The following is a 26,118-nucleotide window of genomic DNA, read 5'->3' as shown; positions in this document are numbered from 1 at the left end:
CCCTAACAGTATGTTATGGACGGTACACAACACAACTCAATTCTCTGCTGTATTTGCAGAGAGCAGTAGTACTATACAGTACCTCTGTACTTTGTGTCAAAGTGTCTCTCGTCTCTTTCTCTCTTGTTTATCAGAGGCAGCTACAGTAGTCAGTCAGTCAGTCAGTCAGTCAGTCAGTCAGTCAGTCTTGCTAACTTTTCATACTCTGATTCCTTCCATATTTTTTGATGGCCTCTGAACAAACAAGTGAAACTGATCCATGTCGTCACACTCTGACACATGGCTAGAGTTTCCAATATACTGTTTTCTGTCTCTCTCTCTCTCTCTCTCTCTCACACACTCACACTCACAAACACACACACACACACACACACACACACACACACACACACACACACACACACACACACACACACACACACACACGCACACACACACACATGCACGCACAGTCGCACACTGATATACTGTATGCAAACATACACAAACACTTCTCTTACGCACATGCATGCACATGCACACATACAGGGATCCTCTCAAGAGGACGTGGTAGGCCTAATTAAAGTACAGTTGTCTGCGACGTGCATCAACGTCTTTGAGCGTGCACCTCATGATGTGCATATAGCTGCTTGTGCGTGCACTATGCGTGCACTGCACGCTGGTCTGTATGTGTGTCACCAATCCCTTACGGTGCAGAAAGTGATACCGACATCGATCTCTGGCTCTGCTGGCAATCTTATTATTAAAGGGGCAAGCGGACACAAATAGATATTTAGTATTTAACCTCTATTCAACTAGGAAGCGTCATCGAGACCAAAAATCTATTTTCTCCTCTTCCAGGAGATAACATAAATTATAACCACTTAAATACGTACTTCATTTCCCGGGGTCTGCAGAGGTCTATTATAACTTGCTCCCCTCCTCCCCCCCCCCCCCCCTCTACACCAAATCTCTTTACTGAAAATAACCAACCCTCAAGCTCACAGCTCGTCGAATGTGAGCTTGTGTATGTACTATTTTTGAGTGGTGCAGCGACTCCAATGCACAGCAATGTGTGTCCCTATATGTTTAGGCTCCCTATGTCTATGTCTGTTTAGGTCCTAAACTTTAGGGTACCAACGGGTGACAAAGTAGCACTGTTGTAGCCTGGCTAATAAGCCAGACCGAATCAGCCGTTGGCAAAAAAATGTGCCTGCCGTTAGCACTGAGATTTTCAAAGGAGGCAAATGAGCCCTCTAAGTATAAATCAGAAAAACTGGTTTTCAACACTTCAGGACGGGAACCTATTTTTGAAAAATCTTTGCTTCTGGGGGGGTCCCTGGAACAGCATATTTTCAGATGGGGGTCCGCGACCAAATACAGATAATTCTGGGGGTCGTTGACATGAAAAAAGTTGAGCACCACTGACATAGGTTTTTCAGGATATAGAAGCATTTTTTTTAGAATCGGCCTCAGGTCTGAATGGGTTAAACCATTATGTGGTTGACTGGAGTCCCTCAGGGCTCTATACTACTATTTTTGCTGTTTTCTGCTATTTTGGGGAAAGCATATCGGCCATAAAAATACAATATCGGTATCGGATCGGTCTCAAAAGAATCCAGATTATTTTCACAGATATTGATGCTGCAATAATAATGTGACCGTCAATGGCTAAATTCTACATTTATTCTGTGTACTCATCCCATTCAGTAGTCATTCAATAGTGAAAACAGACACTTGGAAAAATAGTACATTTATTGATTGAATAATTTATTAACAGGCTTTGGGCCAAGCCCCTAGGGCCTAGGCTTGTTTCCATTGTGGTCCTCTGTATAATATTGGAATCGGTCAGAATCGGTAGCGGCAGATATGACCCTGCAAATAATTGGAGATCGGATATCGGCCATAATGTCATAAACGTGCACCCCTATCACTAATTTGTTTTAGCTCTGGCAGACTCGTCATGATTTCCAGGCTGAGCTTGTCAATGTGCTATTTTCTGCTATTTTCTTTTGGTGTTTATGTTATACTTTAGCTATTGAGAAATAGCAGATCTACAATAGCAGATCTAGCGCTGCGCTACAAGTGGAACGACATATTTTCAGATGGGGGTCGGATTTAGAAGGTATTTGTAGAATCGGCCTCAAGTCTAAATGGGTTAAATGACAGGAACACAGAGGTTGTATTCTGTGCTTATTGAACGCAGGCAGCAGATACTGTAGAGTGTTGTGGTTTTGTGAATGAACAGGAGTAAAATGAGGGCAGAGTGGGTTCGAGTGGCCATGGTGAGTCCACTGCTCAGGAATGTTCGTTTACCATAAGAGGGACTTTTTTTCTACTACCACTACCACTGTGACAATATCAATGACATCATCAGGTGCCATTGTGTCTGTCTGCATGTCGTGGTCTGAGTCACTCCCTCACACATGCACACAGCGGCACACACATGCACGCACACACTCAGTCATGCACACACACACACACACACACACACACACACACACACACACACACACACACACACACACACACACACACACACACACACACACACCACACCACACACTCTGTGTCTATGAGGACCGTAAGCTCGTCCACCTGTCTCCAGTGTTACCTGTCCCAGTCATTACCAGGGTCCCAGAGCCCCACTGTAAGTGCACATGTCAACAGTAAATTACAGGGCACACGCACACACACACACACACACACACACACACACACACACACACACACACACACACACACACACACACACACACACACACACATATTTGTTCAGCTTCTAAAAGGGTAATATCCGTCTGCACGCAAGCGATACATTCGTTCTCTCTCTGCCCCTAACCCCCCCTTCTTTTGATAAGCCAGAAAAACAAAGAAGAGGAGGTTCAAAGACAAAGGAGACGAAGAGGGAGACCTGATGGACACACCTTTGTGTGTGTGTGTGTGTGTGTGTGTGTGTGTGTGTGTGTGTGTGTGTGTGTGTGTGTGTGTGTGTGTTGTACATTATGCACAGTGTTTATTTGAAGACAAATTGCAGTTCTTCCCCTTGTCTGTCCGAGGTCAATACACACATTACCACAGACCTCAGTGACTCCAGTCAGTCAAGGTGTCATTAACTCCCAGCTTTGTTCAGCCATTCGTCTTTGCTCTCGTCTAACTAATTAAAACGAGAGGAGGGCTCTCTGTAGATGTCTGAGATGTCTGCGACGATAAGTGCACAGCTCTGTCTGGAAATGTGACTGTCGGCATTCACGCAAATGGGGCAGCGTGCTGGAAGGAGAGAGCACAAGCTGACAAGTTTGACAAGGACATAAACACATTGAAAGCCATATTGGTGTATATACATACAGGGCCTTTCTCTTCATGAATCAGATCAAAGAAAAAGTTCCACAGCCAAGTCTCTGACATCATCTCGCCCGTTCACTAGTGCATGATATGCCTGTGAACGTAGTCTGAGCTCATAATGCAACAACAAACAGCATGCGTGGGTGTGGGTGCGCACACCAGCGGCGAGCTCTCCAAAACCTCTTTCAGCTATAAGCTTTGTGTTGTTGTAAAACTGTGCTATTCTCTGCAACTCTCTCAACAACTGCGCTGCTGGTAACCTGAGTGCTCTCTTACCCTTTTCAGTGCTGTCAGCGGAAACAATGTCAAACTTCCTTTTTTTCCCTGCAGGGTGATTGACTTGGTCTTAGTGTCACTCTTATTATATGTTGTTTCTGGTAACTGTACGTCTGAAAAGATACTGACAGTACCTTATTAGACATGGTGTGATGCTGTCATCCCAAAACAAGAAAAGTGAGGTCACCACAAGACGACGTTCAACTTGTTTGCACAGCTCAAATAAAAGGAGTCTTCTTTTGATATTATTTGAACCACATTATAGTCTCTACTCTTTTCTTTTTACCTGGGCGCCAATGGGATTGGCCGCAATTCCAAACAAACCTACTTCACCTTGGCAAGGATGATGACAAACACATCTCACACTTCCTGTAATTTGTGCACCAATCATTCCCCTCTTCTTTTGTGCACTGTAATTTCCTTGGCCGGATCCTCAATAACATCCTGCTGTCTGAGAGGACATCTGAGGGGACACGTAGTGTTGACCGTCCCCCGCCACCAAATCACACAGGGGACAGGACATGGGGGTAGCCTGTTATTCTGGCCCGGGCTAATGACAGCCGAACGAGAGAAACAGACGGAAAAACTGCCCCTGTCTGATCTCTGCATTTAGAAGCATCCCCGTTATCACTGCCAGTGTATTGTTACAGTATGACGCCTTGAGATCCCGCTTGGCTTAACGGTAGGACACAGATGTCCATGTTGGAAGAAGCCTGTACACTGTAAGGGGTAAGAAGAAAAATGAAAAGGCCAAATGGCCATACCAAGTCTTTGATCATGATATTGAGTTGACAAGAGTGCTACGTGCTACAAGACGTAAAATGTCAAATGGACATAGGCTGGAATATGTGATGTGGGTAATATCTAATCTTGTGATCGCAGGGTTTGAAAACCCTGTGCACCTGCCTCCATTATTTGATGATCTTACTTGCTCTTATCGCACGTCGACAAGTCACAGTAAACCACAGGGCATGACCAGCAGCTCATTCCATGTGTGCAGTGTTAGTTCACTAGAAGGAGGAAAAGGAGCAATATCCACAGAGGAAGAGAGAATAAACACCTCTCACAGAAGGTAATGATTAATAGTATTGGGTCAAGTTGAAACCGCAGAGATTTATGAATGAGTAGCTGACCTGGTAGTGACCTTGCGGGGTGAAAGACAACAGGTGGCCATCCCTCTTTGTCCTCCTGCCACAGGGACAGGTGCTTCCTGCCCTGGGACACCTCATGGCTGACCATGGGCTCTGGACAATGGAGGGAAAATTAGGAAACTATGACCACTAATTCACGTGTTTTTACTATGCTCTCAACCAGCCCTCCCCTTGTCCACTGCATTAACACCAACTTACTCACAAACTCCTTCTCTAACTCTGTCCGTTTATCCCCCCCCACCTCTCTCTCTCTCTCCTCACGTTTACTTGTGTCGTTCTGAAACCGAGGTGTCGGGCCAACTGTTCCATGAGTCATGACCCATATCCGAGGCTGACATGAGCAAACAGGAAGAAATTCTCTTAGCCTGGGAGAATATCATTCCTTAAACTCAGAATCAAGAGCAACCCCACACATTGTGAGAGGACAAGAAGACCCACTGACCCGAAGCAATCGACACAAAGACTTCTGACCTTCTATCTGTCTAAGCTGCAACCAATCAGGATAGAGTAAGGGTCTCTTCTTCGTGTCAAGAAAAGCAGCAATGTGAAATGAGGAGCAAAGCACATGGTCCACAGGTCCAGAGTGCTAATTTAACTCTGGCACCCCGAACCCCCTCTCTCTGCAAAAAGCGACTTGGATAAAGGCGCTATATTAATGCACCATTTACCGTTTACTCCCCAAGGTGCTGTCCCTGTAGTGCCCACCGTTCATGTTCTCAGGATGGGTTAACTACCCCAGAATATGGATGCTTGAGTTTAAGTACTGGTAGTTACCGGTAAATGCAGATACCAAATTTCACTGTGTGTATGACTTATGTCTATGACAACACCTCAAGGTGAAGGGATCCCAAAACCATGTCTCTCTCTCTCTCTCTCTCTCTCTGCTTCCACTTTCACTGACCATTCACCCACGAGGGAGCAACATAATTATGAAGAATCTTCTCTTGGCCTAATGACAGCTCTGACACGTCTCAGAGAGGATGTCAGGTTACAGACAGTCTTTCAAATATCTCTAGATGTCAGAGTGGCCGATCAGCAGCGGGCCAGCATCCAAACAATCTTTTTCTTGTTTTCCTTTCTAAGAAACACCAACACAACTGGTATGTAATTAAATCTGTCTTAGAGCTCATGTGACATCACTGCAGAATGAAGTACAGTCACATTCTGGCGTGGCAGTAGAATAAAACAACACGTACTGTACAGCACAGAAGACCATGTTTACTCACCAATGGCAACTGTGGCTGGAATCAGATAGTTGTCATTTTTAGCATTCTGTATTCACCACTTTGTTTGAAGCGGCCGTTGCAGCACACCCACAAAATTCCTTCACTTGCACGCACAACCACTCAGGTGTACCGATATGCACGCACGCACGTACACACACGTAAAAAAGTTTGGAGTGTATATAATACCTGAAGTCAATCGCTTAAGTCAGGGGAAGATAGTTGTCACCTTCTCCACATCAGTTAACCACTTAAACCCTATTATGGTTGAGTGGAGTCCCATAGGGTTCTATGCTATAGTATATTATGTTTTCTGTTATTTTGGGGGAAGCTTTTGCTGTGAGCAATCGGTTATTTTCTGCGAAAGCGTTTCCCACAATACGGATGCTGGGGTTTATGTGGTTAATTAAAAAGCACCATCATGATTCATGACATGAGTCGTTTTTCAATTGTGCTACCAATCAGTGCGTCCCATGCAGACTCACAATGGTAGAGATAGTCAAATCAGGGTTGACTGATGAACCAGGAGAGAGAGGAAGGAAGGGGGGTTGCGGAGGATGGGGGTGACTGGGGAAAGAATGAAGAGTGAAGGATTGATGGGGTTGCTGATAGAGACATCCTGATCAGTCTGATAACCTTTAACCTGTGGAGGGAAGGTAACTAATCAGAACTTGATCAGGGTTTTGGAGTAATTGTTGTTTGTGTGTGCACAATTAAAAGTAATTGCACCAGAGTCTGCTAGACCGGCTAATTTGCATTTACAGGCAGAAAACAAAACCACCACAAAACACCAAATGCGAAAAACAGCAAAAAAAACTACTCACTTTCACTGTCTAACTATAACAACTATTTATGTGGCCAGCCTATGACATCATTCTCTATGACATATCTATGACATATGACTACACATTTGGGGAAGGTTTCTTCCAAATCAGACTCCTTGACTTCCATTCTGTGAATTAAAGTTAAATATTTCAAATAGTGTAAAATATTGTGAAGAGTAGCCTACTACTGACAGTTTGCACGAAATGTAAATCATTTGGTTTAAAAGCATTTTCTATTTCAACGTAATGATTTAATGAAAATATATTAAAATTAATACCCTGGCCTACCTCCCTTGTATTATAAATGACATACAAGGAGCCATCTCCAAAGAAATGTCACGTGTTGACACTGACCCATCCAGCTATTAGCAAGCCAATAAAAAAATATTTTATAGTCTGACTGACATTAAAAATTCATCTATGATAGTCTTGATCCAAGGTAAGACAATAGACAATCATAATATAAACATAGGAGTAGGTCTTAAACCTTTACCAGATGTACAGTTTTCCAGCAACAGAGGGCGCCGTCCAAATCTAAGAGACTAGAAAGAAATCAGCGCTGTTCTCTTGAGAGTGCTCGTTGACTGTTGCAACCAGAGAGCATCTGTTGTTCTGCAAGCTGCTCAAGTTGATGTTTTGTAGGATCCACAGAGTAATTTCAAAACCACTATTTACATCCCTGAAACAGCCCTTTCTCCTGCGAAAAGCACGACACCTGACCTCGGACATGTCTTTTCAGTATCCACAGGCTTACCGCGACGAGGCAGTTGTGAGTATTGTTAGCTAAACTTAGCCTGGTGGGGATGCTAGCAAGCCGGGGATGCTTAATCATGCTTTCCCATTCATTGAACTGAACGGCTGCCTTCTGCTTTGTTAGCCTGCTAGCTAGCTTGGCTAGCCAACGGTCTGTCAACGCAGACTGCCTTTGTTGACAAGTGAATGGGCCTTTGATAACTTTTATAATGACTCCGCTCTCCGAGTATGTTGCTGTTGTGCGTGTTTGCCGAGCCCTCCTTTCATTGCGTTACACGTTGTCATGCCTCATACACAGAATGTAACGTTTGTTTTTTGTTGTCCCAGGTGGACGATTATCATGGCAAGAAGATCCCTGATCCCTACAGCTGGCTGGAAGATCCTGACAGTGAGAAGACACAGGTAGGTGACGGTCATGTCATTCTATAAAGTATAAACTACACACACACACACACACACACACACACACACACACACACACACACACACCTATCAAGAGAACCTATCACACAATGTGAAGTAGTTTAAAAAGGTGCAATTCGAGGCTTTGTTTTTTGTTCCATATATACAACCAATGTAGTTTAGAAAAGGTGCAGTTTGAGCATAATAGTGTGTGTGTGTGGGTGTGCATGCCAGCTTTCTTGAGTCTTGTAGAGTAGAGGCGTTGTTGTGCTTTCTAAATCACACACTCAGTCTGGTGTCTGTACTGCCCAGGGGAGATCCTCAGTGATGTGCACCTCCAGGTATATGAACTCTCTGACCCTTTCAACTGCATGATCAAGCCTATGACTGTGGTGTCGTCTGCAAGCTTCACTTTGTTGGAGCTGAACAGAGCTACGCAGTCATGGGTGTACAGGGAGTAGTGAAGACTCACTGGCCGGTGAGTCAGTAGGATACAACAGCAGTGACAACACAGAAATGTGTGTGGGGACTTGGGAGGCATAATGACTAAATTGGGGAGAAAAAGGGGGTAAAAAATTATTGGCTACTCTAAATTAAATAAACAAAACAAACAGAAAATAAAATAAAGGTTGCCTAAAGTCTGGACTTGAGGCAGTAATGGCCATTTTTTAGGTATTTAAATTGTCACGTCGCTGTCGCCTGCGGGACCCCCAAAAATCATGAGTGGGTCCCGAGCCACAGTTTGAGAACCAGTGCTGTAGACCAGCCATTCCCAACCTGTGGGCCACGAGTATAGGGCCCAGCAAAATATCCCAAAAGGGGCGTAAACATTTGTTGCTTCCAGCCCGCATCCTTGTTGTGGGGCAAGTAGGACCCTAGGAGAGACACAGATCAATCACTTTGCTAGAGTGACATGATGAGCTTGTAGCCTAAACAGTGACTTTACACTACTTTAATGATGCAGATTTGCTCGGTTCATACCATTCATACCATAACAGAAGGACTTTAGAAGGAAATATTGTATTGTCTTGTCTTTCTATCAAACAATCAAGTTTCAAGCAAATGTGCACTGAACCATGGATGCATAACAGCCACGCCAGGTCATTTAATTAAGCCACATACGCATTTATATAATCAATGAGTTTTCTATTTTAATTGGGTGTCTAGCTGTCCATGTCCATGATTTTATTTATATATCACTATTAGTATAATTGTAATCCATCTAGTAGTGAGCTTGCAGATCAGCTATTTTCAATGAACAATACATTGTATTGTATCTTGTTAAAGTGTTCTTGGTTAATGTATTCATTCGTTTAAATGAACACCCAGAAAATAGCCCAAACCTCACTGCTCTGCAAAAGACGTAAAAGTAGGTCAACTGTCAATAAACTACCGTGGTAGCTTATTAAAATAGCCAATATATACCCTGGTGGGGTGCAGATCAGCTATTTGCAATGAACAGAGTTAACGTGGAGATTAATAAGTGTTCTTGAATCATATCCTACCATGCAAATGGGCAATCACATACATTACTGTAGCCTACATTGTCAACATTTAAGCACCCACCAGCAGATGTAAAATAAACATGGCATGAAAGATTTCTGCAGAATTTTTGCTAAGCAATTACGTGTACTGTATAATAGTTCGTTTCTAAGGTATCAGTTGTTGTAGCATTGAAAGTGGGGCAGTAGCTGTCAAAATCTTTCCATTCTGTGTGTGTGTGTGTGTGTGTGTGTTCATAATATCCCCGATTTTGCATGCGGCCCACCCTTATGAAATGACCACTGAAAACGGCAGCTGGATGACGTGGCGTGTTGGTCAGAGTGGTCAAATGGGTGGTGGGCTTTTTCACATTTGCTGCTGTATTCGCTATAGACAGATTGAAGTTTTCGCCTCTGTCGGGTGGAAACCATAACGGCTAACTTTTCAGGATTCAAATAAAAAAATAGCTAAAGTAGCATCTCTAAAAGCTCAAGTGACGCTGCATTACAAAAAACATAAAAAGTTAATGTGTTGTTGTTGATTAGGTGTAAAGGATAACATCTGTCTTACATTGAGGGCTCTTTCTCCAGGCTTTTGTGAACTCTCAGAACCAGCTGACGTTGCCCTATCTGGAGCGCTGTGAGGTACGGGACCTGTTCAAGGAGCGCATGACGGAGCTTTATGATTACCCCAAGTACAGCTGTCCCTTCAAGAGAGGGAGCAGGTGAGAACTGTCTGATAGGACTATTTTAGACCACTTTTTTCCAATTTTGTATGGGCCACAACTCGAGTAAAACCCCCATTTTAAAGAATTTTATACATTTTAAAACAAAACAAACAAATCTAAGAAATTACATAAATGAAAATAATAATTAAGAAATAGTGAAAGTAGCTGATCTACAAGCTCGCAAATCAGCTCTAAGCGACGTGTTGTGCGCATGTAGATCTGCTATATACGGAGAGCTCCCTAGATTAGGAGATACGAGGCATTCTTTCTGAGCCGTAAACCAAGGTTAATTAAATAAGGTTAGGAAGCGAAGACCGTACAGTGGACTCCATGTTGCTCCCTGGAAGGAAAGAAACATGCGCAATGGGCTATATGCAGCCAACATTTCCGCGTTCAGCTTCCTTGGTCTCAATTGCGCATGTTTCTTTCCTTCCAGGGAGCAACATGGAGTCCACCGTACGGTCTTCGCTTTCTAACCTTATTTAATGAACCTTGCCGTAAACGGGAAAGTGAACGGCAACGCGCATGCGCCAACAGCAAGGAGTATGGTGCAGAAGGAGAGGCCAACCCCCCCCAAAAAAGAATCAAAATGCGCTAGGACCCGTCGGTTGGATTAGCTATGACATTTCCACACGTCATACGGTCTAAATGGGTTAATAGAAGTATTTATTAACAGATTGGAGAATTACTCCTTGCTTGAAATACATTTCAAGCACAACTCTATAAGCTATTTCCGCTTTTACATTTTTATGGTCATTTGTCATATCTGCCCTGTGCAACTTTTGATTACAATAATATGTTCCAATGCCACCCAGGATGTATGATGGTCAGCTATGTTGTTGTCCTTTGTTTTCAGGTACTTCCACTTCTACAACACAGGTCTCCAGAACCAGAGTGTGATGTACGTGCAGGAGAGTCTGGACGGACAACCCACAGTCTTCCTGGACCCAAATACCTTTTCTGAGGATGGGACCGTCGCCCTGCGAGGTAACAACAAAACCCACTAAGAAAACAAACAAACAGGGGGCACGGTGGCACAGTCGGTAGTGCTGTCACCTCACAGCTAGAAGGTCCTGGGTTCGATTCCCGCTGGGGGCGCTGGGTGCATGTTCTCTCCGCAGTGTCTCCTCCATCAGTGCCCATACCCGAGGCGCGGTTGGCGAAAGGGCCTCTCTATGTGGAGTTTGCATGTTCTCCCTGTGTCCCCTAGGGTAGGTACCCTCACTAAAAAACATGCAGTAATCCTGGTCTCTAAAGTCAAAACTACCTCCCCATGGCCAGCCGGTGCGCCTGATGGAGGGGAAAGGAATTGGTTGGAATAACGTGTTCCTTCCATGCGCTACGTCCAACCGGGGAAGCTCCCCCTTGTCAGTCAGGTGAAAAGAAGCAGCTTGGACATCTCATGCATAGAAGGAAGCATGAGGTCAGTCCGCTGCCCCCCCCCCCCCCGGTTGGCAGAGGAAGTGCAGCGCCCAGGATTACATTAGATTACACAGGGTGAAAAAATGGGTTGCGATATCGTGAGATAAAAATGTAGAAAAATAAAACGAAGAAAACAAAGGGAGACTAATTCTCTTAACCATATAATCCTACGAAGGTTACGCATTCTCTGAGGACGGGGAGTACCTGGCGTACGGTACGAGTGCCAGCGGTTCAGACTGGGTGGAGATCCACTTCCTGCGGGTGGAGGGCGCCGTGACCCTGGAGGACCAGCTGGAGCGGGTCAAGTTCAGCTGCATGTCCTGGACTCACGACGGCAAGGGCCTCTTCTACAACTCCTACCCCAGGCAGGAGGGCAAGAGTGATGGTGAGTAGGGCCTCTTCTACAACTCCTACCCCAGGCAGGAGGGAAAGAGTGATGGTGAGTAGGGCCTCTTCTACAACTCCTACCCCAGGCAGGAGGGCAAGAGTGACGGTGAGTAGGGCCTCTTCTACAACTCCTACCCCAGGCAGGAGGGCAAGAGTGACGGTGAGTAGGGCCTCTTCTACAACTCCTACCCCAGGCAGGAGGGCAAGAGTGACGGTGAGTAGGGCCTCTTCTACAACTCCTACCCCAGGCAGGAGGGCAAGAGTGACGGTGAGTAGGGCCTCTTCTACAACTCCTACCCCAGGCAGGAGGGCAAGAGTGACGGTGAGTAGGGCCTCTTCTACAACTCCTACCCCAGGCAGGAGGGCAAGAGTGACGGTGAGTAGGGCTGCTCTGCTCGCTATTAGTACCTCTATCTCCATATTTTAACTTTTTGGTTTTTTTCTGCGTTTTTCAAAAATAGTACGCGCTATGAGCTTCTAGATCTGCTATTTTTCAATAGCTAAAGCATAACATAATGCTAACACCAAAAGGTGTTCCCGCCCAAAATGGGTTAACGCCCTACTTCATCATACTACAGTCCTGATCATCATACACAAAAGCATCAAAAGTAGCAGATCCACAAGCTCGCAGCGCAGCGATAAGCGACACGAGCTTGAAGATCTGCTACTTCTGAATTTGAATCCTGAAAAGTACAGTACGTTTTGGTCATATGAGGTTTCCACCCGACCCGACATAATCGTTCAATCGCAATTAATGATATATTCGCAATTATCTCTACGGGCTCATGATGTGAGCTGAAAGTATTATATAATTCCTTCGTATTTTGAAATTATTTATCATGTACCTAATGCAATGCATTGTAGTTACAGTTTGTGTCGTTATGAACTTCTATCAAGTCGACATAGTTTCATTTACCACAGTGGCCATGATACCCTCCTGAATGAAGTGATAATGAATAGTAACGTGAGTCTTGCCAAGTGATCCGAGACCTCTGAAAATGTTAAATTCAATGAATGGGTTTGAATGGCGGAGAAAGCCAGTGCTAACAAACCCACGCCCACCGCTTTGAAAACCATCCATCCAAATATGCACTAAAGTCAAGCATCAGTAGGTGGAAATCTCTGCTCCTATGCAAGACTAGTAAAATAGTCCAAAAGTAGTCTTGTTGTAATGTTCTTTCCACTTTTTCCATTTTCATCTCATGACTGATGGATCCTTTTGTCATCCTTTGATATACTCTTGGTTTGTTTCTGCAAATCATCCCTGCTGTATCTCCCCCGACAGACCATAGATATTAAAAATATATAGATACAGACGCTCCAGAGCCGGAAGATGCATCTACCTTTATGTCTATGCGACAGACATTCCTGATGTGTTAGATTGCCACAAGGGGGCAGCAATGAAACTGTCACTGTCTTCTTTCTCAGGCACTGAGACATCCACAAACCTGCACCAGAAGCTCTTCTTCCATGTCCTGGGCACTCCCCAGTCTCAAGACTGCCTGTGTGCAGAGTTCCCAGAAAACCCCAAGTGGATGAGTGGAGTTGAGGTACGATGGCATGGCCCCATTGGCCAATCTATAAACTCACATCAACACATTTGTGGATTAAATCAGATCAATTATAATAAAAAATGTCCTGTGACTATTACTTGATTATGTTTTTTTTGTTTTGGTTGAGGCTGGCCATAAAAATGTAATTATTGTTATTTATAAAGCAATTGGCAACACAAATTGTTGATCTACAAGCTGAGAATGCATCGCAATGTGCCATGCTGTGAGCTAGCAGCCCAACTAGTAGGCAACAAAGTATATCGGAGTGGTTTAGCCTAGCCCTAGCATCTCTATTCTTGTGTGTTCTGGGACGAAAGTAGCTGACCTATAGTATATATATAGATCAGCTATTTTTGATGGATATTTGGTGTAGAGGGAAAAAAAGAGCAACCCAAGTATAGAGCCCTGGGGGACGCCAGTCAACTTAAATATGTGTGCGAATGATCCATAATGTGTGTTTGTTCAACACTTGCAGGTCTCTGATGATGGGCGCTATGTGCTGCTGTCCATCAGGGAGGGCTGTGACCCCGTCAACAGACTGTGGTACTGTGACCTCCACAACACCCCACAGGGGATCACAGGTATGCTCAACCTGAGAACCCCCAGGGGGTCCTCACATGATTTTAGTGGGGATCCCCAGATGACAGTGAATTGACAATTTAAGGACTTTTAAGACATTTCTAATGCCTAAACAAAAAGAAGAAGAAAGACCATTGCTGCGCCAAAAGTAATCAACAAACTATACTATTAAAACTACCGTAGTCAAACATTGGCCAAATTATATTAGAAATATACAATTTTTTTGAAAATAATAATACTTTTTTACAATTCAATTGAAACTATACTGAAACAATGTTATGCCTCAACTCCTTGTCACATATGATTATTTTGGAACCCCCTGTGCTAGGCCAGTGGCCTACTGGCATTCAACCTTTTGAATTTCAAGGTCCCCCCGTTTGATATGCATCAGGCCACGGATCCCTATTTGATACCTTTTTTTAATTTTATTTATTATCATTTCTGGGACTGACCTGTAATCTACACTATAAAATCATCAGTGTTCATTTAACTCTGACAGTGTACAAATAAAGCCAAATCCATTTGGTTCCATTTGTCTCCTCCAAAATCTGGATCTGCCGCTCGGATCCAAAAACCATGTATCAGGCTCTGTTCGCTAGAACGCCAGCAAACACAGTCCTGCAACCTCCTGCAATGCCACTTGCATTCATGATGATCTTTGTTCGCACTCGCAGAGACATCATTAGTAAGCGCCATATTTACAAGACTTGGGGGGGGGGGGGGGGGGGAGGTTCATAATAATCATGAAAATTAATTGAAAAGGAATCAGTCAGCCTCATAGTGGCGCTATAACAGCCCACTTTACCTTTTTCCCTATAACTCTTGAACCGTAAGTCGTAAAATATAAATTTATTTTTCCATGGATTCCTTGGGTCATGATGCATTTGCTCATACGCCCATTTTCGTCAGGAAAGAAAATCCTGCAAATTTGAATTTTCTCCAAAACACACTTTTGGCTCCTCCTACAGATTTTGTCCAAATCTCACAAAAATCGGCACACATGATCTCCGGACCTATCCGATTAAAACACCAACTACCAAGAATTTTGCTAGTGTGTATCTTTCGGCCGTAATCGTCGTCCGAAGATAGTAGATAGTACAAAAAATGCCATAAATCACGAACGGAATGTCCGATCCATTCCAAATTTTAATCACATTTTCACATTTTCATCTATAGGGGGCATCGCAAATGCGAAAATCTTAACAATTTCTGGCAAAAACATGATTTTTGGGGGCATAAATCCCCCCTGACTTACTTAAACATGATCACAGGTGTGACTTGAAATTGTAATTGGCTAGCACAATTACTGGGAGGGCTTTTTTTAACCCTAACCCACAACCAACATTGTAATAAACGATTACGGCAACCACACTCTGCAATTTTTTTAAATTGCGAATTTACTAGTTGTAGTTGTTCTCATGTGCATGCTTTCCACTGCAGTGAAATTATCTGTCTGGGTTTTGTTTGCTTGGTGTTGGGTGTCATTTCTCATGGTCTTCACCACCAGGGCTTTTGCCGTGGGTGAAACTGATCGACAACTTTGACGCCGAGTACGAGTATGTGACCAACGAGGGCACGCTGTTCTCCTTCAAGACCAACCTAGACGCGCCGCGCTACCGGCTCATCAACATAGACTTTGCCTCGCCGGCTCAGTGCAACTGGAAGGAGCTCATCCCCCAACATGACAAGGATGTCATCGGTAGGATGCACTACTAGAACGTAGACACTGTCATGGAGAATGCAATAATGAGTTTATTGGAATCTGGCATCTCACTGTTCGACGGCAAATAGTTAAGATCTACAAGCAGATCTACAAGCTCACAACAGGCCACAGCGTGACATGTTTTTGAATGTTTTTATTATGTAAAATTTGCTAATTCTGGAAAACCTTTTTTGCCTAATCAAATCACGCCCTTTTTCTTTTGGCCCTTTTTAGACACTATAACTTACTATCATACTTACTAGTACAGAATGTGTGATGGTTATTCGATTGATTCTAATGATTTCATTGGAAGTTCCTGACGAACATGTCGGGTCCGGAGATAATTGAATACTACCACTGCTATATCCTGGTACTCTCCTCTAACATTTTGAGTCTTTAACGATCATCCATTCATTCTCCCTTGCAGTGTTCGCCACCTGTACGTATTCCAGCTACCTGTTTGTGTGCTTCCTCCACGACGTGAAGAACATCCTGAAGATGTACCGGCTGGGCAGCGGTGAGGAGCTGAAGACCTTCCCCCTGGACGTGGGCTCTGTGGTGGGCTTCACCGGCCGCAAGAGGGACTCTGAGATCTTCTACTATTTCACCTCCTTCCTCTCCCCAGGTTAGGCCTGTCACACTTAATTGTTTATGCCGGAATATTCCATCATATAAAATCCAACCGTGAGCTGCTTCTAATGGAATTCTGTCATTAAAGCTTTTTTAATGTTATAAAACGGGATTGCTGTAATCACATTTTTTTAAATAATGTATTTTGCTTGGCCATGCTGTCTTCAGCGACCCTAGACATGTTTCACACATGCGCACTGCCGTTCACTTCCTTGTTTATGGCCCGACTAAACTGTTATTTCTCTCTAAATCTACGTCGCTCTCCATGGTTTTGATCGTAACATTCAAAGGAAAGATTATGCACATCCTCACTCACTTTTCAAGTTCTAATTCTTATTCATAGTGGCACGTTATAATACCACCTTTTCACCTTGCAGTCTTTTTCAACTAAGGACAGACAAGAACTGCCCACTCCCCTCTTAACTGAAAATGAATTACTAAGGACTGTCTGAAAAGACCATAATGCTGTAAGCAGCTTTACACGTGTATAAAGCTACTCTGTTGAATAAAGAAATGGAAAAACACATCAGTTCTCTTCTCATACAGCTAATGAGAACAACAAAATGTAAATTTGTCTTCGTCTTGTCTTCCATCCAGCCATCATCTACCATTGTGACCTGACCAAAGATCCCATGCAGCCCAGTATCTTCAGGGAGGTCACTGTCAAAGGCTTCGATCCCTCTGACTACCAGACCACCCAGGTAGCTACGGCCAATGATTTCTCTCTTTTTATTACTTTGCATTGCCTCTTAGATGGTATTGTAGTTGATCATAAGTCATTTTTACATTATTCGGCATACTTTAAGTTGTTCATAAGAATCGGCTAAGAAATAGCGCAGGCGTAAGACTTGGTCTGCTGTTATATCAATAAATTGGGTTGACAGTCAGACACATGTTTTGTGAATTCATCGAAAGATTTGTGAAGCGAGGGAAGTATTTATGAAGTCAGAGTATATTTGTGAACATGAAATGCTACTTTTAGATACATTCTGCTCATTACATTCATTTTGACCCATTTGTTTTATCTGTTCTGTCAGAGAGACTTACCCTCAAGGCTCTGTCACATGGCTCAGTTTTACCAGTCAAACATAGTCAGGCAGTCACAGGAGAAGTTACACAAAATCTCTGCGATTGTTACACATTTTAATTATGGCAGTTCATGGCCACCTAAGGATACACATGGCACCTTCTCCTCCACACAGACAAACTATAACAGCCGAAACATTTGTTTGGCATTGCTCTTTGTCATGCCAGCTAATGCTATTGTTAAGCCACTCAGGGTCAGTTTATGGACATGGCCCCGGCTTCCAAATATCAGTATGTAGAACCCAAGGTTTGTTATGATTCTGAGTAATGGTTGGTACCTCCAGAACCAGGACCCCTTATGACTGGTGTCAACAAAAACAATATCGGGTGTATTCGGGATACAAGCAAAGATAAAACTAAACCCATCTGGTAACACTCTTCAATGTACAATTGTACATTGTTATTCTGGATGGCATGCTGCATTTTTTTTTGCACAGCACTGCATCAGACACTAGGTCAACGATACGGTCGTGGCGAGCAATATACACATTTGTGTATGCACTGCATTTGCACACACACACAAGCGAGCACGCATGCACGCACGCACGCGCAGCAGCAGCAGCAGCAGCAGCACAGTGAATACAACAGAGGCACAGAGCAGACTCACACAAATAACGAGTGGAGTGGATAACAATGGTGTTGGTGTGTGATTCAGAAACATACACCGTACACTCCCAGCCTCGCGTTCAAACAATGTTTACCTTACAAACTACCAAAATGAACAGCTATGTCATTTACTGCTATCTTTGTCTGCTTAAAGGTGGACACTGGCGTGCGTATGTGCATGTGTATTATTATGACGCAAGGCTATACCTTTTGCTGTTAGAGTGCCATTGTGATTTAGATGATATAAAGACAGTTACAAGTATAACACAGATTAAGACACGTGTCGAAAGGAAAATAAAAAAGGCTTTTAATTACCTTTGAGTTTAGTGCCATTGCAGGGCTCCACACTCAAGAAGCACTTTGCTTCTTGTTTTTCTTTTGTATTAATTGTGTTACTGTTGCTTTGGTAATGCATACAGCTATTTTACAAAAGGAGATGATACAATAATATAGCCATCTCCTTAGTTAAATGGAAAACCACATACACACATGTGTGTAATTATTTACCTCCATGTGAACAGTTTAGAAATTAGTGTAATTGCGACGGTAGGTCGCCTCCATATATGGTCATGCCTCGTGACATTAGATCTCCATATCTGTGTATATGGAGCCGGCCAGCTACATCTGACCTCAAACCCTTAGATCTCAATATATGGAGCTGACCTGTTCTGACACTCCATATGTTGATCTGACTTCATCAAACCCTGTACACTCAAGACACGCTCCATATGGCCAGTACAGAATTCATTCCATATGTTGATCTGACCTGGCATCTTACTGGTATGGTTATAGAAATGTTGGTTTGGTAGTGCGGGTTCGATTCCTGCTCGGGACGCTGTGGGTGCTGGCGGCGTGTTTCCTCCTCCGCGTCATCAGTGCCCATACCCGAAGTGGGGTTTGCAAAAGGGCCTTTCTGTGTGGAGTTTGCATGTTCTCCCCGTGTCCTCTAGGGTAGGTACCCTCACAAAAAACATGCAGTAACCCTGGTCTCTAAACTGCCTCCCCCTGGCCAGCCAGGGTGCCTGATGGAGGGGAAAGGAACTGGTTGGAATAACGTGTTCCTTCCACGCGCTATGTCCAACCAGGGAAACTCCCCCCTGTCAGGTGTAAAGGAGCAACTTGGACACTCAGCCATGAAGGAAGCATGAGTTAAAGTCCGTTGCTCTCCCCATGTCCCCCATATATGGGGACTAGGCTGGCGGAGGGTGTGTAGAGCCCAGGATCACATTAGATAATTGACACAGGGGTGAAAAATGGGTTACAAAATCGTGGGATAAGAATTATGAGAAAAATATTTACATAGTCCATCCATCCATCCATCTTCAACCGTTTATCCGTAGTCGGGTCGCGGGGGCAACAGCTCCACCAGAGTGCTTCAGACTTCCCTCTCCAGAGCAACATTAGATGGTGACTTCCTCCTGGGGTATTCCGAGACGTTCCAAGGCCAGTGAGTCGATGTGTTTCCTCCAACTGCGCCTTGGTCTGCCCCGGGGTTTCCTCTCAGTGGGACGTGCGTCAAGGACCTCCCTAGGGAGACGCCCGAGAGGCATCCTAACCAGATGCCCGAACCACCTAAGCTGGCTCCGGCGAAGGAGCGGGGGGTGCGCACGCTTTTCCGACACACCGAAGATCCGAAGCGGGGGGACATGCGATGCGATGCGAAAAAGCGATGGTCCGACATGCGCTGCTCCCGTGCTTGCGGTTAGGGTTAGGTTAGGATTGAGGTTTCGGATCAATAGTATGTCGGAACTAAAGCCTGCACCCAAGGAGCAGCGGTTCTACTCCGAGTCTCTCTCGTGTGACTGAACATTTGACTATTTACATAGTATTTTCACTAAATACTTACATATTCTTACGAATGAATATCACCTCTACACGAGTCATTATTTTAAAGTAGCAATACCTTTACTTACAGACAGTACAGGATACCCTACCCACATTGAAGCCTCACACTAGTATCCTGGCTGGAACCACGGCTGATTTCCATGCTGGTTATAATGGCCGTACGTTGGGACACACTACTGGCATTGCTGTCTAAATTAAAAGACGGATTGATTTCTCTCCCCACCCACCAGGTCTTCTACCCCAGTAAAGATGGCACAGAGATCCCCATGTTCATCGTCCACAAGAAGGGCATCACGCTAGACGGCTCCCACCCAGCGTTCCTGTACGGCTACGGGGGCTTTAACATCTCTATCACACCCAGCTACAGCGTATCCCGTCTCATCTTCGTGCGACATATGGGGGGAGTGCTAGCTGTCGCCAACATCCGAGGAGGAGGGGAGTATGGGGAGACATGGCACAAAGGTGAGATTTGGTATGTGTAGCTAAAAGGTCTTCAGTGGTAAGACGATCCCTTTGCTGTTGTGTCTTCATCTGTGTCTAAGACAGTAGTTCTCAACATTTTCTGGTCAACTTGCAAATCTCAGAAGCCCAAGTGGTCAGATGGGTACTCTATACCAGGGGTTCCCAAACTTTTTTGGACCAGGTACCCCTTTTGGGGTAGATATTTTTCCAGGTACCCCCTCATCCTCGCAACACGGATAACAAATAAATGTATACGTCTAAATGTAGACGTCTAAATGTAGACGTCTGAATGTAGACGTCTAAATGTGTACGTCTTCTCTTATGGGGGTCCCTGGCATATCTTTTCAAATGGGGGTCCACGGGCTAAGTAGTGTCAATTTGGGGGTCCTTGACATGAAAAAGTTTGGGAACCACTGCTTTAAACACTTTAGCACTTTATGAACATGAACAAAATAGATGGGTCCCCCCTGGAACTCCCTCAGGTACCCCTGGGGGTCCCCGGACCCCACTTTGGGAACCACTGCTCTATACTATGTTAGTTGCATTGATCATAGCCTATTAGGTTAGCCTACTATTTGTCTGTGCCACAATGAAAACTCTTTTATACTCTTTAACACACACACACACACACACACACACACACACACACACACACACACACACACCCAGACCCAGGAGTCAGTGTGTATGTGTGTATATATATATATATATATATATATATATATATATTTTTTTTTTAATATTAGTGTTATTTTATCATTCTTAGTTTTTTTACCTTAAAAAAACCCACAACCTTCAATTCAATTTTGTGTTCCTCTCCCTGTGTGTTTGGTCACAGCTGGCATGTTGGCCAACAAGCAGAACTGTTTCACTGACTTCCAGTGTGCGGCTGAGTATCTCATCACGCAGGGCTACACCGCTCCCGCTAAACTCACCATCAACGGCGGCTCCAACGGCGGCCTCCTCGTAGGTATGTATGGTCATGTCGTTAGGCCTGATCTACAGACGGACCGAGTAGCGGTCGTCACTTTATCCTCATTGGCTGGCCGGCCAGCCAAGCAGGGCTCAATGTCCTCTCAGAGTATAGGCGTGGGAAACTAGAATTGATACAATTTATTATTTTGGATAGTAGTAATTTATTATTATTCTACTTTTTAATATGCTCACTTAAGCTATTCAGATGTGATAAACAGTGCAACGTATTCAGGCCATTCACCACACACAAGGATGTTTACGTTTATTGCAATACGAGCATATGTCTCGATGTTTCTTCTGGATCGTCTGCCTTGCATTCCCCGTGCATTTTTGGAGTGCTGGCTCACTGAAAGAACATAGCGACCTGATAAATATGATTGTGTAATTTTTCTTGGTAAATCCCACGCACCTTTTTATTTAAGAATGCAGTTGAGTGGTGCTATTCAGATGAAAGCAATCGACGAATGCATTCCAGAGAGTCCCGAGTCTACACCTTGGAACAATAATGCTCAATAGAACGCTCAATCAAGAACTATTTTAATTTGACAAAGTTGTTACGTGCGTGTGTGTGTGTGTGTGTGTGTGTGTGTGTGTGTGTGTGTGTGTGTGTGTCTGTCTCTCTCTCTCTGTCTCTCTCTCTCTCTCTCTCTCTCTCAGCGGCATGTGTCAACCAGCGTCCAGAGCTGTTTGGCTGTGCTGTAGCTCAGGTGGGGGTAATGGACATGCTGAAATTCCACAAGTTCACAATAGGACACGCTTGGACGACAGACTTTGGCTGCTCAGAAATCAAAGACCAATTCAACTGGCTAATCAAGTAGGTGCTTGCTCTCTGCATGATGTGCATACATTCCCAATATAAGTATTTGTAATTCCTCTAACAATATTTTTTTTCGCATTGCAATAATCCCACTATCATGCCAAAGTCACAAGTAGAATACTAGACATTAAAGGTCTGGTGACATTAAAAAGAAAGGTCTTCTGAGCTCAATTGCACCCAAAAAACTTAAACTTTTAGCATTCAGTATATTTTCTGTGGTCTGGGGTTTTCTGGCTCAAACAAGTGCTCTGATTTGCCTGTGGACTGTGATGTAACAGACTAGTCCACAAATCCCATATATGACATAACGATTTGCCAGCAGATGTCACTGTTGAGGGATTTTGCCTGTTTTCATTGTGGCTTAAAAGGCTTCAGAACACACAGAGAAAACCCCAGACCACAAAAAATCCACTGAATGTTCAAAGTTTAGGTTGTGTGGGTGTATTTGAGGTCATAAAACCGAAAAGAAAAATTAATGAAAATTAATGTCATGAAGCCTTTAAGAGACTAGATTTGGGTGAATTTCTTTTTCCTTTGTTACTTTTGGTACTCATATTCTTCATCCTATATACAGGTTTAATGTTTGTCTTTAGTTCAATGTTTGTTAAATACGCTGTCGACAATTATTTTTTTTGTCCTCTCCTTCTGCAATGTACTCTTGTTGGTTCGCGAATGCGTACTGCCGTTCACTTCCTTGTTTGTGGCTCCAAAAGAATGGCTCGTATCCTAATCTAGGGAACTCCATGGTTTTGACCAGATGGGCAATGTTCTGTCTTCATTTCTGACTTCAGCATGCCTCTCGTTTGGAATATTAACGCTTCTAGAGAGACTTTAGGATGACCAGCGTGAGGTAAGAATGGAAGATTATGCCTCCTGGTTTTGGGGGGGGGAACGGAAGGCGGGGCTTTTCAGAGTAAAATCTATCTGCTGGCACTCTAGCGCATTTATTTTGAAAACCTCTGGTGCATTCTAAGTGTTTTGTCGTGGCCCACTCCTGCTGAATAGACGAAGCACTAGTGCTGTGCAATGGACAGTTGCTATTTATTACATAGCCTCCTGAAAGGCTAATTGTGCTATTTCTATCTCTATCCCCCTCCCTCTCCCAGATACTCTCCGCTCCATAACATCAGCGTGCCAGAGGGCGACGGCGTCCAGTACCCCGCCGTGCTGCTGCTGACGGGAGACCACGATGACCGCGTGGTGCCCCTGCACTCGCTCAAGTACATCGCCACGCTGCAGCACATCGTGGGCCGCAGCCCCAAGCAGAACCACCCGCTGTTCATCCACGTGGACACCAAATCGGGCCACGGCGCCGGCAAGCCCACCAGCAAGGTCATCCAGGAGGTGGCCGACACATATGCCTTTATCGCCCGCTGCCTCAACATCTCCTGGGTCAAATAGCCCTGCTGTCCGTCCCCCGCCCCCGCCCCCCCTTCCAGAGGCACTTCATTTTAGTACTGGTGTATATAGCGTTGCTGTCGGGCAGAAACCTCTTATCTCCATTTTTCTTTTTTTGTAAATTAACGCCCTAATTACTAGATCATACAGCACAAAAAGTATAACATTTTAACCCATTCAGGACAGAACCCCTTTTGGTGTTTTAAGCATTATGTTATGCTTTAGCAGATATACAAGCTCATAGCATGGCACCGAGCGCTACAAGGTTGTAGATCTGTTATTTTTGAAAAATCGTTAAAATGTTGCGCAAATCTTTGAATATATATTTTTTTAACTCAAATCTTTGCTTCTGGGAGGTTCCTGGAAAAACATATTTTCAGATTGGGGTCTGCGGTCAAATTTGACATGAAAAAGGTTGAGCACAGCTGACATAGAAAACTTTTAGGATTTAGAAGATTTTTTTTTAGAATCGGCCTCAGTCCTAAATGGGTTAAATCTACAAGCGTGTGATGCATTTTGCGCTTGTAGATCTGCTTATTTTAATACTTTGGAATTTGAACCCTGAAAAGTAATGTTTTTTGGACATGTGAGGTTTCCACCCGTCAGAGATGATAGGCCCCCCTGCCACGCTCCCACCTCATTTATTTTATTTCATGGTCACGTTATTTTTACGCTCATATCCTCTGTCTCTCATCCTCGGCCAGATCTTTGTTTTCTTTTCCCATACCTTTTTGGCATTCCTGATGGTCTTTCACCTCTGACTTCAGTTCCTCTCTCCCCAAAATAAATCCTCGGGGCCTGTTATGGACATGTAATCCCATCAGGTTTGTAGGATATCCTCTGCAGCACTTTTCACATGCATCGAAGTCTAAGCCAAATTGGAGTTAAAAACACCCACTCACTTTTGTTGACGTGTCAACCTCCACGTTTGTAGTTCTAAAATAGTTCAATGAAAACTACACTGTCAGCGAGGTGTTTTTTTGTTTTTTTGCTTCCTATAGTCGGGGCTTTCAGTTACTGAAATGACCCAGTCAGCCATTATAGTCATGAGGTCCAAGTGGCAAAGGTAAGTGGAAGGTCATCATAAGGGGATACATTGGAGTGTTAAAACCTCCTCTGGTGCCCTCAGACCCCACCCACACTATTTATTTATCAGTACTGGAGCACATCATAGAGGCTCACACAGCTTGCATTATTTCAGCATGTCAATTTTTAATTGAACACTAATGTACAAATAATTCTGCAAGTCAGCAGTGTTGTTAATGACATGGGATTACTTTTATGTGTGTGTGTGTGTGTGTGTGTGAGTTTGTTTGTGTATGCGCGAGCGCGCGTGTGTGTGTCTGCGAGTGACTGATGTTGATTTCTACCTCTTGATGTGTGCTGATTGTCTGATTGTCTACCGTTAAAGGGAACACAATGACAATGGCTACAGTGCTATAACTTCAATAAACTTTTATTTGTTTTTTTTTTGGAACAGTGAACTTGTCATAACCATTTATTCCAGGAACACTTTTTTACATGAAGTTCCCAAATGAGAATGTCTACCAATTTGAACAGCGTAGCTCATAAAATGATTGATAACGTAAATGGTGCATTTCTATTGCACTTTTATCCAAATCGCCTTACATTATGCATTACATTAGATTATTTAACAGGAGACCTATGCAAGGCACCAACCTGCTCATCAGCCGCAGTTGTGGGTTAAATTACTTTACTTAAGGACACTCTGCAGGGGGAGCCGGGAATTGAACCAGGAACCTTCCGATTCCCAAGTGGCTGCTCTACCTCCTGAGCCACTGTCTCCTCCATAAAAATAAATGAAAGGGTAAGTTAACTTGCATCTTACATCACTATCATTACTTAAAGGGAGCACATTTTTTTCTGTGTCTCATAGCCTCAGGAGGCCTGTGGGCAGTTCAGAAAGAAAATATATATTTTTTTATTGTGAGAACAATTGCTTCCATTTTCGCATTGCAACTTTCTGGATTCCCCATCGTTGACGTCACTGCTGGATGGGTTTCTGAAGTGCCCACAGCCCTCCTATGAGAGACACACGGAGTAGAAATAAATGGTGGTGGTATTTTATCAAACAATTAAACATTAGTGAGGACTCGGGACCAATTAATAATAATACATTTTATTTATAAGCCGCCTTTCAAGTCACTCAAGGTCGCCTAACAAGTTAAAAACAGGTGACACAACAGTTTCAACAGTTCAAGATAGGTTGAATGGTGGTGAAGTGGTCCTTTAACTACAACTACTCCTAGTCAGTCGTTAGGGGGCAGTGTGTTAAAATAAATGGGTAACACGTGCTGAGAGTAGGACATGTTTAGTGTGTTCTGACAGAGGGCTCCATGTGGGCTTTTCACTGACCGTTTTGTGTTGACTTCCAGTTCGCCATTGTAAGATATTCAATCAAATTAGACCACGATTGCTTACTAATACCCTTTTTTAAGAGTTCCCACAAGACGTCCATTAATTACAAAGTTTT

General features: G+C 43.9%; 1 protein-coding gene across 1 annotated transcript; it reads left to right on the top strand.

Annotated features, from left to right (window-relative positions):
• The first annotated feature begins 7,392 nt into the window (after positions 1–7,392).
• prep (prolyl endopeptidase) lies at positions 7,393–25,485 on the top strand. The gene is made up of 14 exons (XM_080790271.1): positions 7,393–7,567; positions 7,879–7,953; positions 10,026–10,159; positions 11,019–11,149; positions 11,760–11,969; positions 13,400–13,521; positions 14,000–14,105; positions 15,611–15,802; positions 16,233–16,430; positions 17,033–17,136; positions 20,203–20,434; positions 21,273–21,404; positions 22,067–22,223; positions 23,333–25,485. Exons 1-14 carry the CDS (start codon positions 7,430–7,432, stop codon positions 23,625–23,627), a joined length of 2,226 nt encoding a protein of 741 aa, XP_080646397.1. The 5' UTR covers positions 7,393–7,429; the 3' UTR covers positions 23,628–25,485.
• The last annotated feature ends 633 nt before the right edge of the window (positions 25,486–26,118 follow it).

This window comes from Protomyctophum bolini (genome assembly GCF_963924005.1).
Source record: "Protomyctophum bolini genome assembly, chromosome: 19".
Taxonomy (NCBI): domain Eukaryota; kingdom Metazoa; phylum Chordata; class Actinopteri; order Myctophiformes; family Myctophidae; genus Protomyctophum; species Protomyctophum bolini.
This window is presented reverse-complemented; position numbering and strand designations above follow the sequence as displayed.

Excerpts from the sequence above, each read along its gene's own strand:
- prep (XM_080790271.1), top strand. The coding sequence starts at position 7,430 with ATGTTTTGTAGGATCCACAGAGTAATTTCAAAACCACTATTTACATCC. Across the intron at positions 7,954-10,025 it reads CTGACAGTGAGAAGACACAG|GCTTTTGTGAACTCTCAGAA; the intron begins GTAGGTGACGGT and ends CTCTTTCTCCAG. Across the intron at positions 10,160-11,018 it reads CCCTTCAAGAGAGGGAGCAG|GTACTTCCACTTCTACAACA; the intron begins GTGAGAACTGTC and ends CTTTGTTTTCAG.